The following is a 17,643-nucleotide window of genomic DNA, read 5'->3' on the forward strand; positions in this document are numbered from 1 at the left end:
GGTTCAACGTTTGTAAAAAGTTCACAGACACACTTATAACCACTGTCACTGTCACAAGTTGGCTTGTAGAATGTAGATTGTGAGCGGAATGTTTTGCAAAAGCGAAAGTATAAAATGTTCCTTTAATGTAGTTTAACTGATTGTATGTATTAATGAATTTAGCTGGGGACCCCTACTGGAACCTCCTGAAGGACCCCTGGGCGTCCGCAGACAACCTTGTTTAACATCCACATATGGGGTCGCATGCGTGTGCGTGCAATTTTAAGCGCATGCATATTCACCTCCTCTCTGCATGAGAGTGCACATTTGTGTGTGCCCGGTGAATGTTTTTCTATCCTCTGTTCCGGCTCCCTGCTGGGCCCCGGGGCCACTCAGCTATAGGACCCCCTGCTGACTTTATAAGCAGCTTGGGGTAACTGGTGGGGGGGGGGGTTCTTCTGTGGATTATAGGGAGAGGCGGTTAGATGGCAGGGAAACAAACCTAACCGCCTACTGTATGTCCAAAACTGTTACCCTACTTTTCGGCATTGAAATTTGATTTGTTTGGAGAAAAAAAAATCTTGCTAAAACAAAGTAGCCTAGTACATTTTTCTACCGTCAGTTCCGTTGATGCTTCATATCCATGTGAATAAAACCGCTGGGGTGATTTTTTTCTTTCTTCATTATATAACTTTGCAGTTCTTATATGACGCATTCAAAGATTTGCCTATGGGGAATCCAATACAGCAAAATAACGCCCTGACACAGGGGGTATAGTAGTGGGAGTGAACCCGTCTATATTTCCAGTATAAATTATGATGTGCTCATATATTGAGAGGCTTAACTGTACACCGGCGTCTCAGGTGCAGACTCACAGCCGCAGCGCGTTCAGATTGATTCGTCAGAGCACAGCGGCAGACCGAGACAAACAGCTGCGCATCTGGCACCCGTATCAAAATGTCACAATGTGACGGGAGGATGATTGATATACAGGCTCTGGCTCTCTGGAGCATCATCGTCACAACCTTGCAGTGGTGGAAAAAAGTATACTTGCATGTTCTACTTAAGTAAAAGTATCAGTACGGCAATGTAGAAATATTCTGTTAACAACTTAAGTAAAAGACGAGTATTGATATCAAAATGTACTTAACCAAACGTATTAAGTACTATTCATGCAGAATATCTAATTTCAAATTTTCAAATCTATGAAAATCTTTTGAAAATAGCAGATCTACAAGGCTTTCTTTTTTTTCTTAACTTTTCAAGAAACGCTGTGCTCCCTGGTCAATCGCCGACATGGAAAAATAATTATATATTCCATTTGGGCCTTGCTTTCCTGAGTTTTGCCTTGCTGAAAAACACTGCAGCAAAAATAAATAAAAATAAAATAAAAAAGAACACAGGAGATGCAGTAAATCCATATCCTTGAAAAACAAATAAACAGGGAGTGGATCAGGAAGTGATTTAGCGATCGCCTCTTGTTGGTTTTCCTTTGGGACTGCAACTCCTGTGTACACAAAGATGCTGCTGTTTGCTGACATGAAACAAAAGCCAAAACAGTTGTGTAAGTCATCCTTTGCAGTGTATAAGTTAACTCATTGCGTGCCAATGATGAGATTCTCGTCATGATGTGTTTTCAGTGGTTGTACACTAAATGGCACTCTTCGCTAACCTATGACCTCTACCACGTTAGAGGATTTCCTTTAACGAAATTGCATTTTTGACGGACAATAACAAAGGACCGCATGGGCCGATTCTTTTCTAGCCAGGAAGACAGCCAGGCTAGACTCTGTGTCTCCTCTGTGACTTTAATCAGCTTATTTTATCTTACTCCTTTCTATTTATTGTTTTACTTTTGAAGATTAGCTGTATCTCTCTGCTCTAAAATGTATCTGTCAACATAAGCAGTTTGTCTGATCAACATCAGAACCAGGGGTAATCACCATGCTGGCTTGTAGTGGACGTAATGGTAATTCTTTTATTATTACCACATTCATGCAAATGAGCAGACAATAATATTACCAGAAAGACACGTAACGGAGAGTGTACAAATGGAACCAAATGGACCATTTGTATGCTCTCACAGTTATGGTGGTCCTAACATTATTATAAGTATACAAACAAAATATGGAACTTAAAGTACTAAAAATATGGAAGTATTTCCTACGGACAGCGTTTGTCCATGTACGCACACATTGAAGACCCCTGCATCGTTTCGACGTGACTCAACCAAAATATTCACCTTAGCTTAATTGGTACTGACGCAGCATGCATTAATGTATTCTACTACTGTATGTGTACACTCCACTTGATCTCACACGGTCAGCACACCTGAATCCACATTTTAATTACACTCTTCACGCAGCATTAGTCTATAGATTTACGATATGAACATATATTGACAGTCTTCTCTTCCGTCCTTCTGGAGCTTTTGCTCTTGCTGTGTGACCTTTAGCAGTAATAGCTCGCCGCCAAAAAAACAAAAACTGACAAAAACAACAACTTTTAATTGGCTATTTTGTGGCCCTGTCCTGCCCGTGGCCCGTGACTAACTAATGGCTATTTGGCAGAAAGTGATTTTTGTCCATAAACGCCTAATGTATTCCAGGTTGCCTGCTCAAATGAGCCGTGCACGAGTACACAATGATCTGCACCGCTCAACTTGGGGGTCCCTGTGTGTGTGTGTGTGTGTGTGTGTGTGCGTCTGTGCGTGTGCGTGCACATGCGTGTGTGTGTGCGTGTGTGCCCACGTCCCTCCCCCTTTCCCAATTGCAATGTTCCTAGTAGTAGCTAAGTACATTTACTCAAGTACTGTCCTTTGAGGTACTTTTGCATTAGTTGAGCAATTTGATTATGTCGGGGAGAAACCTTTTATCTCCATTTTGTAACGTGTTTGTCGTTTGTAGCGTAAAATGAAACCAAATGGACCCGTAGGGCGTACGGGTATTTGTTGTACAGCAAAGCATCATAACAGGCAGACAACATAAATCACATAAAATACAGTAAAGACACATGGGTACACATAAAACAGGAAGTCAGTTCAAGTTATCAGTGTAGCATTGGAATTCATCATCACTTGCAAGAACAGTTGTATATTAAAAATACAAGAAGCGACAAAGTCACCTCCTCCTCATATCAGCATTTAAGGCCTATTAGAAGGACAATTTATATCTGTTACTAGTGGCCCCTGGGACCTTTAGGATAACTTATATCTGTTACTAGTGGCCCCTGGGACCTTTAGGGATAACTTATATCTGTTACTAGTGGCCCCTGGGACCTTTAGGGATAACTTATATCTGTTACTAGTGGCCCCTGGGACCTTTAGGATAACTTATATCTGTTACTAGTGGCCCCTGGGACCTTTAGGGATAACTTATATCTGTTACTAGTGGCCCCTGGGACCTTTAGGATAACTTATATCTGTTACTAGTGGCCCCTGGGACCTTTAGGCGGAGGCCAGAAGGGAGCAGCCTGTATTAAGAGCTGAGGGGATAAGAGTTGTCCATACGAATGCACGGGGCGGCGGTGGCTCAGGGGTAGAGTGCCTGGATGGTAACCGTAAGGTTGCCAGTTCGAACCCGGGCTCCCCCAGAGTTACTGTCGAAGTGTCCTTGAGCAAGACACTGAACCCCTAATTGCTCCCGATGTGCTAGTTGGTGCCTTGCATGGTTTCCGCTGCCATCGGTGTATGAATGTGTGTGTGAATGGGTGAATGTAATGCACAATCTCTGTAAAGCGCCTTGGATAAAGGCGCTATATAAAATGCACCATTTACCACTTGGCTTTCTTAAAAGCACCTGTCTTTGGAATACTTGATCCAGGCTACTGAAATGTACTCCGGCTATCTTTGATGCCGTTCTCACAATCCTACTGAGTGAGTTGTTTCATATAGATAGGCGATTCACATAGATTGTGGATTACATTCACCCATTCACACACCGATGGCGGAGGAAAGCATGCAAGGCACCAACCTTATACAGATACAAAGATGCAGTACCATGCATTTTCAATGGAAGCCAGCGAGATGAAGATACAAAGATACAGCCGAAAGATACAAAGCTAAAAAAAAAAGTTGATCTGATTTCAAGCTAAAAATATGCTGTGTAGCAGGGTGATGCTTGTGTTTGCATCTTTGTATCTTTTTCATCCGCCACTGGTTGAGGAATACTATTGCCCACAGCATTGTGGTGTGCATATATCGTAATGGTCATGAAGTGCAGTTTCCGCTGATCTATAGTATTGTACTTTACTCTTTACTACTACTTTACTCTTGGTATAGGCAAAACTTTGTTCGTTCAGTGCAGATGATAAAAAAGCACAGGGTTTGTCGTTTGTAACCAGTGCTGCTATACTTTTTTTCAGGTCGCCAGGACCTGAGATGGCTTTGCAGAAATCTTTGGAAACAAAACAAAGTATTTTAAATCCCGGTTGGCCCAAGTGCAGTCAGCCAGGGTAGACTCTAAGTCTCCTCTGTGACTTAAATCAGCTTCCTTTATCTTACTCCTTTTTATTTTAGATTTTTTTACTTTTGAAGATTTAGCTGTATCTCTTTGCTCCAAAATGTATCTGTCTTGTGTTGCCTACTGCGGTGGAAGCCAGCGGCATGAAGATGCAAAGCTACATAATGCTACCATTCATTGTCAATGGAAGACAGCGACATGATCATACAAAGCTACAAGCTACTGTATACCATTCATTGTCAATGGAAGCCAGTGACATGAAGATACAAAGCTACAGTTAGTAGTTATCAGTTATCGTTCAAATCTCAATATTTTGTCAATTACTTGGGGACTCACGTGCAATATCTTCGCAGCCCACTAGTGGGCTCCGACCTTAGAAGCAATGGTCTCTCCTATGTTACCACATCAATACATCAATGGACGACATTCTTTAGTTTTGGGTCTGAGAGGTTAAATCTCATCAAATGGTGGTCCGTGGCTTGAATGCCGGAAAAAAAAAAAATGGGCTTTGATATGAAAATGGTTGAAAAGCACTGGCCTCACATAGTGTGTTCATTGGTTAACCCATTTAGACCTGAGGACACATCTTGCCTTAGCTGTAAACCACTTTAGCTGTTGAAAAATAGCAAATCTACAAGCTTGTAGATCTGTTATCTACAACGTAGATAAACGTTTTAAACTCAAATCCTTGCTTCTGGGGTGTTCCCTGGACCAACATATTTTCAGATGCAGGCGGTCCGCAGCCAAATCCATATAATTCTGTGGGTCCTTGACATGAAAACGTTTGAGCACCACTGATACGTTTGTCAGGATTTGGATTTGCATTTTGTAGAATCTGGCGCGAGGTCTTAACGGGATAATTGTGTCCCCTCAGAGCCATCACCCTGGACAACACTCTGGTCATCCTGTCCACCGTGGCCCCGGACGCCGGACGCTACTACGTCCAGGCGGTCAACGACAAGAACGGAGAGAACAAGACCAGCCAGCCCATCACCCTGTCTGTGGAGAGTGAGTGCACAAACACACACACACGCACGAGCACGCACAAACACATCACCCTGTCTGTGGAGAGTGAGTGCACGCACGCATGCACGCACGCACATGCGTTCGCACACACGGACACAACCATATAATACAAACAAGCCTCCCATCATGCATCCCCAAAATATATTGTTGCTGTCGGGCATAGCCTTTTAGTTATGTAAATGAATGCTCTACTTGATCGTACTACATTGTCACACACAAGTATAAAAAGCAGATCTGCAAATTAGTTTTAAACTTGTAGATCTGCTACGTTTGAATTTCAATCCTGTAAAGTAACAGCTCGGGTTTCCACCCGACAGACGATTATGTAGTTTTGGTTGAACCTTTTTTATTATTATTTTGTATTATTATTATTTTATTTTATTTTTTCACAAGCTTTCAAAGGACAGAGTACATGGAAAGAAACAGTAGGCTACTAACACAAAAAGAACACTAAAAATACAAGACATTTTTAAATACTAAAGATAAAGCTCTCAGTTCTTCTGTAAAATGCAATGGAAAATTGTTGTATTTCAAAGCATTATTATTTCTTTGTGGACTGGAGGATTTTCCACAATGCACACAGACACTTATCCATTCTCAAATCCCCACCGACTGCTGGACTTTCTGTCGTGCTGTTTTGAATGGTACTGTTTATCTGTTGTCTAGAACTACGATAACATGCCTCCAGGTGCCCTGGGGGCACTCTGCACAGCACTTCTGTCTTCTGAAGGCCTGTTGTGATTGATGCTACCAGGGTTCAAAAAGGCTTTCCGGTGTGCGAGTCCAGCTTAACTTTATCAAGCACTTTTCAGTATCGAACTGCAGTCCCAATGTGAGTACTTTAAGTACTCACATTTTTTACTTAACTAAAAGCATAAATACTGCAATATAGAAATGTTACAGTTAAAAGTCCGGATCTCAAACTCTACTTGAGTAAAAGTGCAATGGTATTGGCATCAAAATGGACTTAAAGTGTCCACAAATACAAAAACTTTTGAAAATAGCAGATCTACAAGCTCACAAGCATTGTGAGCTTGTAGATTGGCTATTTTCAAATGGCTGCAATGAAGTGGTCAATGTGTGTTTTTTAATAATAATCAAAGTCTGCATAAAGTAACCAAAATTCTAAATTGCACTATTGATACTTTTACATGAGTAAAAAATTTGAGTACATTTTCCACCACTGTGTAGCTGTATGATGACACGCAGTCAGTCAGTCAGTCAGTCAGTCAGTCAGTCAGTCAGTCAGTCAGTCAGCCAGCCAGCCAGCCAGCCAGCCAGCCAGCCAGCCAGCCAGCCAGCCAGCCAGTCAGTCAGTCAGTCAGTCAGTCAGTCAGTCAGTCAGTCAGTCAGTCAGTCAGTCAGTCAGTCGCCTAGCTAACGTATTAACACCCTGACAATAATAGGAAGGCAGCCAGACGGAGCCTGCGGCTCACAACACAAAGACGCAACACAAACACTGAAGTTGATTATAATTGAGATGCAACCGTGACACGCATTATACGCACGTTGTATCACAATACTAGTAAGGAGAATGACATGCTTGCAATGTGTCGTGAGCTTGTAGATCGCTATTTTCGGCGGGCAATGCCGGCGTGCAACTGAGTATTAAATCAGGCATGCAGCGTTTGTATTCCTGTCTAATATACTTGTGAGGACATCAGCATTTTAGGGTGGCAATTTTGTAAATGCCATCATCACTCCTTTCTGTCAAAGACGAGTCAGTTGAACTTTCTCACTGATTAATTCTGCACTCTTGCAGGCATTCAAAATCAAAATTTAAGACCTGAGTAAAAAAAAATTGAAATGTCAAACTACAGTAGTGAACATAAACATATAAAGCGAGGATAAACAAACGTTCATATTAAACGGAAACAGAAACGTGACGTAAATCATTTGGACAACAAATAAAATGTACCAAAATGCTCAAAGAAACTGCATCACAAGCACACCTCCATGGCTGCTTATTGTGCAACATTATTTTCTCACTCAACAGTAAACCAACCCAACATACAGTGAAGTGTCTGCACATTTCTAAAGTTACAAATATAATGACAGTTAGGACCTTTTTGAGCGGTGCCTATACCACCCGTCTGAAAGGTTTGAGAACACTTTCTATAGTAGAAGAGGAAAGAAACCTAGTGCAGCTTTAAATACAGTACAGAGTAAATAATATAGTTAGACTTTTCACCACTTTGTAGGGTTTACATGCTACACAGATGCATTATCATGTGTACGCACGCACACGCGCGCACAGGCTAGATGCTAGAATAGCCACATGGGAGGGATCCTCATCCTCCACATGCGTGCGTGCGTGTCGGTATCTGTATGCGGCAGCAGCATCTGTTCCTGCAGTGCACGTCCCTGACACTGCATTTCCCATGAGCCCATCCTGGTATAGGGAGAGGGGAGGGGAGGGGAGGGGAGGGGAGGGGAGGGGAGGGGAGGGGAACTCTCAGAGAACTTCGTGAGACTCAGCACTTTCACATAACTCTTGGTGCTCGGGACTGTCGGTGTAAAATGCTCACTTTAAACATCTGGGAAGAAAATAAGGACAAAAGAAAAAACCGACAGAGACAGAACCCCTCTCATGCAATGTCTCGAGTGTACCCCTGAAACGTCATGCGCCGTATGGTCAAATCCGTCACCAGCGGCGTTCCGTTTTGACAGCTTGAGTGAGAATGCGTTGGACAGAAAGGACAGGCAGCCCCTCTTCTAATAGTTTTTTTTTTCATGTCCTCACTGTATTGCATTACTGCTTGTTTTTTGTCGTTGCCTTGCTTTTCTTTTATTCTCCATTGTTCCGTAAAGCACTTTGAGCTGCATTTCATGTCATGAAAGGTGCTATACAAATAAAGTTGTATTATTATTATTATTTTAAAAATAAAAATAAAAATAATAAATCGAGAGGCATTTGCACAGACCCCTAGACTATTAGAAAGCCGTGGCTTACCTTAAAGAAACGTTCCACTGGGATTCATATTCGTAGCACAGCCAGTGGTCACGTGACTTGACACATTTACCCCTGCACGGCGCACGCACGCACCTCCCCTCCCGTATCGGACTATTGTCCCGTCTAACCTCCTGGGGTGGACCGCCTCCCAATCACGGACCGGCCGACCTAATCACGGACCGGCCGACCTAATCACGGACCGGCCGACCTAATCACGGACCGGCCGACCTAATCACGGACCGGCTGACGTAATCACGGACCGGCCGACGTAATCACGGACCGGCCGACCTAATCACGGACCGGCCGACATATCAAACGACCGGCCGATGCACCTACGGACCGGCCGACCCATCGCACCGGCCGGCCGACGTATTTCACGTCGGCCGCTAAAAATGCATTCGGACCGACCGGCCGACCTATAAAAAGACCGGCCAACGGTGCTTACCGGCCGGCACATGGCCGGAAGAAATGGATTCTGCCCTCCCCCCCACCCTGACAAGCACTTGGAATTGTAGGACTTGAAGTATTACATTTAGTTTGACAGCTAAATATTGTGAAAATAGCCGATCTACAAGCTTTTAGTTTGTCTATTTTCACAATGTGTCACGGTTTGCAGAATGACTGAACCCAAATGCAGATGAAAGTTAAAATAAAGAGATTTATTAAATCAGAGGTCAAGCTTACAAAGTGTTAGCTGTGGCTGCTTACAGAAAAACCAGGAATGCTAAATGCTAAACATTTCAAAGCAGAATGCCACAAACAGAAAGACCAAAAGGCAAACCTTACAAAAGGCATCAAAAGGTAATGTCCCAAAACGGAAGAGCAACACGAGGAACCAGGAATTTTCACGGTAGAGCTCAGGGACAGCAATGTTGCACACCGGACAAGGGTTTATGTTCCCACCGTTTGTGTTTGCAATGAGTCCAGTCTTTATAGGAGGTGGGTTGATTGGGGAAATGTTCTCAGGAGTGAAGGGGCATGGCACTGCTGGGCTGGGGATGGATTGGGAACAGGTGTGTGACAATGACTGAGGGTAGGAATGGGGAGTGGGAGTGGCTGACAGGGAGATCTGGTATGCAGACCCTGACACAATGTTTGTCTCTTGGTTATGTAATATTAGACAATTTGGCCAATTTGGTTCGTAAAAGAGCTAAGAAGGTCTAAAAAGTCCTTAAATTGTAACTTTAGAAATGTGCAGATAATGATATGCTGTACTTATGTTGGTTTGTTTACTGTTGAATGAGTTGCACATTAAGCTAGTCATCTGTGGATCCCCCAAAATAATTGGGGGACCCCCCTGGTTTGGGAACCACCGTTCTAGGTGGGTCACCTCTGAGCACCAAATAGTCCAAATAGCCGATCTATACAAGCTTGTCATATCGCTTGTAGATCTGCTATTTCTTTTGTATTTTGTCATGACAAAGTATAGACAGGGCCTATACACGTTTAAACTTTTTGGGGAGAAAACACAAAACAACACCAACAACAATGATTGCGGGAGAAAACGTCGTTTTTGTCTCTCAGCGAGAGACAGAAGCTGCTTTTAGCTTTGGCTGCCACCTCTGCATTGTCAGCGAGCGATGTGCTGCATGACAGCTCATTCCCAGGTACTCACTGATAATGTCACATAGCGATGCTATAACACACACACACACACACACACACACACACACACACACACACACACACACCTTTTCCTACATACTTGCCTGTCAAACTCGAGGTGTGTGTGCGTGCGTGCGTGCGTGTGTGTGTGTTAGATAGAGAGCTGTGACAGCCACTTCAAGCTGAAGCTGACATGTTGGTTGGATGTTGCCGCGAGCGCACTCCTACGGCATGCTGGGAGATTGACAGATCAGCTCATTTTTATCGCAGATGGGTGCGACACCTTTCCAGCACACACAACACACGTGTCTAGCACGCGTCGAGCACGGCCTCACTTCGGTCCCAGCCCAGCCCTGTCTCTGGTGCTGCTCGCGACATATGGACCACAAGCACCCCTTATGTGCATATGCGCAAGCGGCTAGCACGCGCACGCGCGCGCACACACACACACACACACACACACACACACACACACACACACACACACACACACACACACACACACACACACACACATTTTAGCTGTGTTGTGTGTCCTGCAGTATCTTCCCAGGCTTGCCTGCGGCTGGCCGGTTAAGGAGTCATGGTGCTGTCTCCTCCAATCACCTCATCTCCCTGTCAACGCATGCACACACGCACACACACACACAAACACACACACACACACACACACACACACACACACACACACACACACACACACACACACACACACACACAAATCGTCACTGTCAGGCAGAAATCTGTTATGTCCAAAACTGTTACATTTCAGGAAATGGAAAGACAAGAAGTGTTCCAATGTACTATAGTTATTATTTGGTCACAAGCTCTTGTTAAAGTAGGCAAGTAGCACTATGTAACATTTTTATGAATAAAATTACATTTTGTCCAATATGTATGGTAGAGAATGTTAATACATTATTTACTACATTACTACATTTACATTAACTTATACAATTGGGGTGGTTTTATTTGGTGGTTGTATTTGTATATCTCCATTTTTTTATTTTCGTTTTTGTTATTCATGAATGAATGCTCTAGCCTAGTAGTATAACAAAATACATACATAAATGGATGCACCTGGGACGTATCCTCAGTGATGTATCCCAAGGTCGTCGGGGTTTCGGGTCTCGCAACATCATACCCCTCACTCAGGTGACCCAGCCGGGAGTGATCAAGTCCCGACTTACGTCCCAGTAGCTACCCTCGATAAGTCCCATTAGGGAAAAACCAGGGCCACACAATCCGTTCCTCCTGAACTACTCTGCCGGGACTGGGAGGTACCATTCTGGCACATGGAAGGACTAGGCTCTGTGGGTTGACACCTGTCCGGGCCCCTCCTACGTCTCACCAGGTCCACTCCTGCTCTCACCAGGTCAGGCCCTGTGCGTTGCACCAGACTCCCAGCACCAGGCACTTTATTCAGGAATTGTGGATTCTCAAGCCGCAACGGTTCCGCAGGCTCCACCTTGCCCTTGGTGGTGCCGCAGGCTCCGCTTGAGGCTTGCATGGCCCTCCTAAAGGCCTCACCGTGGGTTTGTTGGGCTTCTTCCTCACAGAAGACACAGGCTGGGGCGCTAACCCATACTGCTCCCGGGTGCCGTCTAATTTCCGGCTGCCACCCATCTCTCCGGTGGTCACCAGACTATTCCTGGTTGTCACTTAGTCTATTCCTATGAGTCACTATAAATAGAAGAACTATAACAAAATACATACATAAATGGATGCACCTGGGACGTATCCTCAGTGATGTATCCCAAGGTCATCGGGGTTTCGGGTCTCGCAACATCATACCCCTCACTCAGGTGACCCAGCCGGGAGTTATCAAGTCCCGACTTACGTCCCAGTAGCTACCCTCGATAAGTCCCATTAGGGAAAAACCAGTAGTAAGTTCATCATACAAGAGTGTTGCACAAAAGTAGCAAAACAGGTTTTTTACAAAAATAATGGTTTAGGTTAGGACAATGTTTCCACCCGCACGCACTAAAGGTGGTTGCACACTGGACGCATTTTTTTCGGAAAACCGACGGAAAAACGCCGCTAACGCATCCAGTGTGCAACCACCTTTACACCTTTCTAAAGTTTTAACATTATGTCTCACTAAAGGAATTCAGTTGTTTTTCCTCTTGGAAAAGTTTTTTTTACTATCAGAGAGTTTAAATGGTGTTTCGAGGCATCTTGACCTCCTGCCAAGTAAAATATACCTGAGGGGAGAGCATGTATTATTTAGTTCCCAGGCAGAAAGAAGCAAAATAAAGAAAGAGTCAAGTGGCATAGATTTGTTATACCACACGAATCACAAAATACTGCCTTTTCCCATAACACTGGTGTTATGGGAAACGCACACTCACATGCACGCATACATTGCATATAACGCACGCACTAAAGGTGGTTGCACACTGGGCACAGTGGTGTGCGAAAGTATAGCTCTCTCCTCTCCCTTTCTCCCCTGCCCTGACACAGTCGAGCAGTTGGCCGCCCACTGTATAAGATCCTGGGTCTGCCTGACGTTTCCTCCAGCGAATGGTCCGGGGGAGTTTTTTTGCTTTCCATTGTCGCAATGTGGGGCACCCGCTGGCCTAGTGGTCCAGGCGCATGCCACATATACGTAGGCTCTGGCCTGACAGTGCGTTGCGTGTTCGTGTCCCGTTCATGACAACCTTTGCTGCGTGTCTCTCTCTCTCCCTCTTTCCTGTCAATCTTCACAAATAATGCAGAAAAGCAAAAAACTAAACCAAAAAAACATTGCTTGCTCAGGGTGGCACAATGTGGGGTCTCTGCACTTACATTATACAGTACTGTATGTAAAGTGTCTTTAGATGACTTGTTTTGACACTATAATAACATTGAATTGATTTCCCCTGTCTGTCAAATAATATGGCCATGAACTCTACTTACTGTTTCAGATCGTTGGCACTCTACCTAGCCTCCTACAATGTTCAAATGCTTCCCGGTCATACGGTCGGGAGCAACGGAAGCTCTGAAAATTATCAGGGGATAAAGCGGATTTGACGAGGCCCCCGCTTCCATTTCGTCTTTACAGTATGAATCATAGCAAGCATAATATAGCTTTGCTGCGTCCTGCCGCCTCAGATTTCGGGAGGTGTAGTTCCTGACTATATACAGTGTATACAGTAGCATAAGGAGATTGTGGAATGGTTGTATGGCTACACGAAACTGCACTCAATCACAAGTCATCTATTCTAAATGTCTGTCTGTCTGTCTGTCTGTCTGTCTGTCTGTCTGTCTGTCTGTCTGTCTGTAGATGTGGGTGGTCCGGCGGACCCCATCGCCCCCACCATCATCATCCCTCCCAGGAACACCAGTGTGGTGACGGGCACGTCCGAGGTGACCATGGAGTGTGTGGCCAACGCCAGGTAAGGCAGATCTACGGGCATAACTCTACCTGCATTTATATTTTTTTAATAGCCAATAGTATAAAAATAATGGTCAGTTAAGTGGTTATACACGGATGCTTTCTTGGTTTTAATGGGTTAATGTAGCATATGGGTAATGGGGAATTCCACACCCACAAACATCAGAAATTCAAACCACGTCTACAGTATGTAGTAGTATGCCCAGTTGTACACCAACAATTGCCTCTTTTATATATATATATATATATATATAGTTGTTTTTGTTGTACTTGTCATTCAATTGATTCTTTTCGCTAATGGACTGTTGTGCATTGTGGTTGTTTTCCTCTACCTGCCCAGGGACAACAGCTAAATGAGCTGCCTGCAGCTAACTCTGGTGCAGTTATTTCTAATTGCGTGCTGTCCTTTTAACAGTTAATTTACAAGCTCTACAAGCTCACGATCTACAGCCTGGCATTTTCTACAAGCTCACGACACGCTGCGATATACAACACGTTGTGACCTTGTAGTTTGGCATTTTTTTCATTTTATTTTGTGGAACTATTTTGATTGTTTTGAATGTTTTGTTGCTTTTGTTGTTACATTCTTTTGAAAAATAATGGCTTACACAGCGCGTCCTTTAGACAGTTATCATAAGGTGAGTGCTGTCCATGGTGCTGAAACGTAGGTATGTGTATGGGGTGCACATCACTTGTTTGTCTAGTAATAATAATTAAATTGTAGGAATTTACTCGTGAACCACGGAAATGATTTGATGGGTCCACTCCAGACCCATTGTTTAGGAAACAAATTGAATTAATAATTTGACGCTTGAATAGAAGAAGGTGGTCGAGCAGTTGTGCCATGTTATAATTAACTGTGGATAATTGAGTCCACTAAAGGCACACAATTTTTGTAAGTCCAACCTTTTTGTTTTTTATTTTTGCAAATGAATGCCCTAGTACTTCATCATACTAGAGTGTCATACGAAAGTAGAGAAAATTGCTGATCTCACAATGCGTCTGTTGATCGGCAACTATTTTTACTATTTTCATTTAGTTTTAGTTTTTAACTTTTTTGGACATACAAGGTTTTCCACCCGCTGGCAGGGGGAGCGTAGACAGCCAAATGTCATTCAGTGTCAGCCTGAACAGCCTGGAGGGGCTGTCACCCCAAACCTAAATGGAATTCAGTTGTTTTTCCGCTTGGAAAAGTTTTGTTTTACTATCAGAGTTTAAATGGTGTTTAGAGCCAAGTAAAATATACCTGAGGCGTATTGTATTATTGTATTATTTAGTTCCCAGGCAGAAAGAAGCAAAATAAAGAAAGAGTCAAGTGCACCGATTTGTTATACCACACAATCACAAAATACAGCCTTTTCCCATAACACTGGTGTACAGTCCAATACTTTTGCTCAAAGCTGTACTATGTAACATTCCTAGCCAAGATTTGAATCCAGTTCTCAGACACAGAATCTAGTATACTCGTCTTAAGGTGTTTTATGTTGTTAAAGGAGAATTCCATACTAAAAGGCTTTCTTACCTTTCTTTGTAGTTGTTACGTCCCCACCAAAGAGGTCCAGGTGTTATTTTGTGCAAAAGCTCCTTATTGGCTATTTCCCCTACCATAAGCCCTAAATTAATTGCATTGAATTGAATGGGAATTGAATGGGGCTATGGGGTGTTGTGCTAATTCGCTTATTTCCATCGCTCAAAATTATAATTTCTTTGTATATATCCTCTCTTCATAATGTAAATAATATCCCAAGCAGCACACTTTACTACTTCTTTCGATGGAAATAAGCGAACTAGCATAACACCCCATAGCCCCATTCAATTCCCATTCAATGCAATGCAATTCATTGAGGGCTTATGGTAGGGAAAATAGCCAATAAGGGGTTTTTGCACAAAAAAACACCTGGACCTCTTTGGTGGGGACGTAACAACTACAAAGAAAGGTAAGAAAGATAAGAAAGCATTCTAGCATGGAATTCTCCTTTAAAGTTACAGATCGTGCTATACTACCGTCTATCAGCGTCTGTGTCATAGGCGCTGGAGAGGGGGTCATTTGGGTCTGACTCTGAATGTCCCCACACTATTGGGAATGACTATTTATCTATTTATTTTCCCGGTCTCTCTAGTACGTTCCCATTTTTCTGGCTAGCCTACCCTACGTACAGTAACTGCAGTTGCTCTCTAGTCTCAACACTGGTCTGTGCACAACATAATGAAACTATAGGACACCAGGTTGAATGAACCCACAGCGTCCCCGGCGGGAATCGAACGCTGGACCTTCTAGCTGCGACGAGACGGCACTACCAACTGCGCCAGCATGCCCCCTCTAAATCTATGCTCTCTTTCTCCTCAGACCTCTGATCAAGCTGAGCATCTCGTGGCGTAAGAACGGCGTGCTGGTGTCCAGTGGTCTGAGCGACTTCAACCGCCGGCTGACCGTCCTCAGCCCCGTGGTCAGCGACGCCGGATACTACGAGTGTGAGGCCGTGCTGCGCAGCAGCAGCGTGCCGTCGGTCAGCGCCGGGGCATTCCTGCACGTGCTAGGTAAGAAGAGGTCCCTATTAGCCGGGGAGCCAGGACCTGTGATGTCATGACATACTTTTTATTTGTGTTTTTTTGAGTGGTGCAACCACTCCAAGGAACAGCAATGTCCGTGTGTTCGCCTATGTGTTGGTTAATGAGCACCAGTATAATGAGTACCAGTAGGGGCGCTGTTGTGCCAGAAACAGAGAGAGGGTTAGTGCTGCACTGTTGCCTGCTAATGAGAGAGAGAGAGAGAGAGAGAGAGAGAGAGAGAGAGATGCTCCACTCAGTTCACACGGGTGTGATTTTTTTTCTATTCACTTGGTCATTAAGGTCCACAGAATGAGAGGTCTGCTCTGCCGGAACTATCGTGAAAAGAAGTTATGGGCATTTTTGTATACCCCACCATAGACAACCAATATCAGGCAAAAGCTCAACATACTTTAAGTAGCATGTGAATGTCAAACTAGGGGGTTTTCATGATTCTGAATCCATTCCAAGCATCAGTTTTGCACGAAAAACACTCCTTGGCCTAGTGGATATGGCCACATTTAGGCCAAGGAGTGTTTTTCGTGCAAAACTAATGCTTGGAATATTATCATGAACCCCCTAGTTTGACATGTCACATGCTACTTAAAGTATGATGACATTTTGCCTTATATTATAATATATTATAATATTATGTTATATTTGCCTGTATATTGGTGGGTTATCTTAATGCGCCTTGGATAAAGGTACAATATAAAAATTCACCATTTACCATTAAAAGCAGACAATGTCACACTGATAAGGTAAGAATACTGGATATAGCCTTTCATGGCCAGAATAAAAAACTGTCTGTGAGATATCAGTCTGGAATCTCTGTGTGGAACCTGCATTTCCAAGGAGAGGATAAAAGAAATGCCTCTGGTGACAAACCTGCCCCATATTTGCATATTAGGCCAGGGTTTCTCAACTATTTTCTACCAAGTACCACCACAGAATTATCTGACTCTCTGAGTCATAATAACATAATAACTGATGTTAAAATACAGGAGCGTATACCTGCCCCATCCTATTAAGCTATTTTCACAGGAGGAAAATGTAATTTATTCTTTGAGTTTATGTTCCATTCCTAAGCCAATTTTGCAGCTGACGACGAAACCTGTATTATTATCAATATTTTATTACACTTTTGTATTTTTCTTCTGTTTTGGGCGACTCCTCTGCGTACCACCAGAGGGGCTCAGGTACCACCAGTGGTACTTGTACCAGTGGTTGGAAACCTCTGTATTTGGCCATTATGGCCATTATGGAAAAAAAAGAACCTGTGATCCAATGTAGTTATCATTTAGTCACAGTAAGCTCTTGTTAACACTTACACTACAATGGTTAAATATTTCTAAACCCCACAGACACATGGGGCTGTATTTTGCGTGTCTTAAGTACCAGGTCTTATTACTTAACTTAAGACCTGGAGGTGTGATCAATGCCATTTGGCTATTCTGAGTGGCCAAAGAGCATTGACCACGCCTCCAGGACTTAAGTTAAGTAATAAGACCTGGTACTTAAGACACGCAAAATACAGCCCACAGTGTTTAACAATTGTTGTAAATAGCTGAGCTTGTAGATAAACTATTTTCACTACTTTTGCGAAACTGAAACATGTCATTATTTTATGCCAAAAACCAAACATAAAAAAGTTGATATATCAGCGACGATATACTGGTTAAAAATACTAACCGTAT

General features: G+C 43.4%; 1 protein-coding gene across 8 annotated transcripts in view; it reads left to right on the forward strand.

The window, feature by feature from the left end:
- Nucleotides 1-17,643, forward strand: part of LOC310874999 (protein sidekick-2-like) — a 503,627-nt gene that overhangs the window by 367,629 nt on the left and 118,355 nt on the right. For all 8 annotated transcript variants that reach the window (XM_083787997.1, XM_083788001.1, XM_083787998.1 and 5 more), the window contains exons 5-7: nt 5,314-5,447; nt 13,289-13,400; nt 15,747-15,937. In XM_083787997.1, the coding sequence (XP_083644123.1) occupies nt 5,314-5,447; nt 13,289-13,400; nt 15,747-15,937 (437 nt within the window). The remainder of the gene's footprint in view (nt 1-5,313; nt 5,448-13,288; nt 13,401-15,746; nt 15,938-17,643) is intronic.

The sequence above is a fragment of the Protomyctophum parallelum genome (genome assembly GCF_964188405.1).
Source record: "Protomyctophum parallelum genome assembly, chromosome: 17".
Lineage (NCBI taxonomy): Eukaryota > Metazoa > Chordata > Actinopteri > Myctophiformes > Myctophidae > Protomyctophum > Protomyctophum parallelum.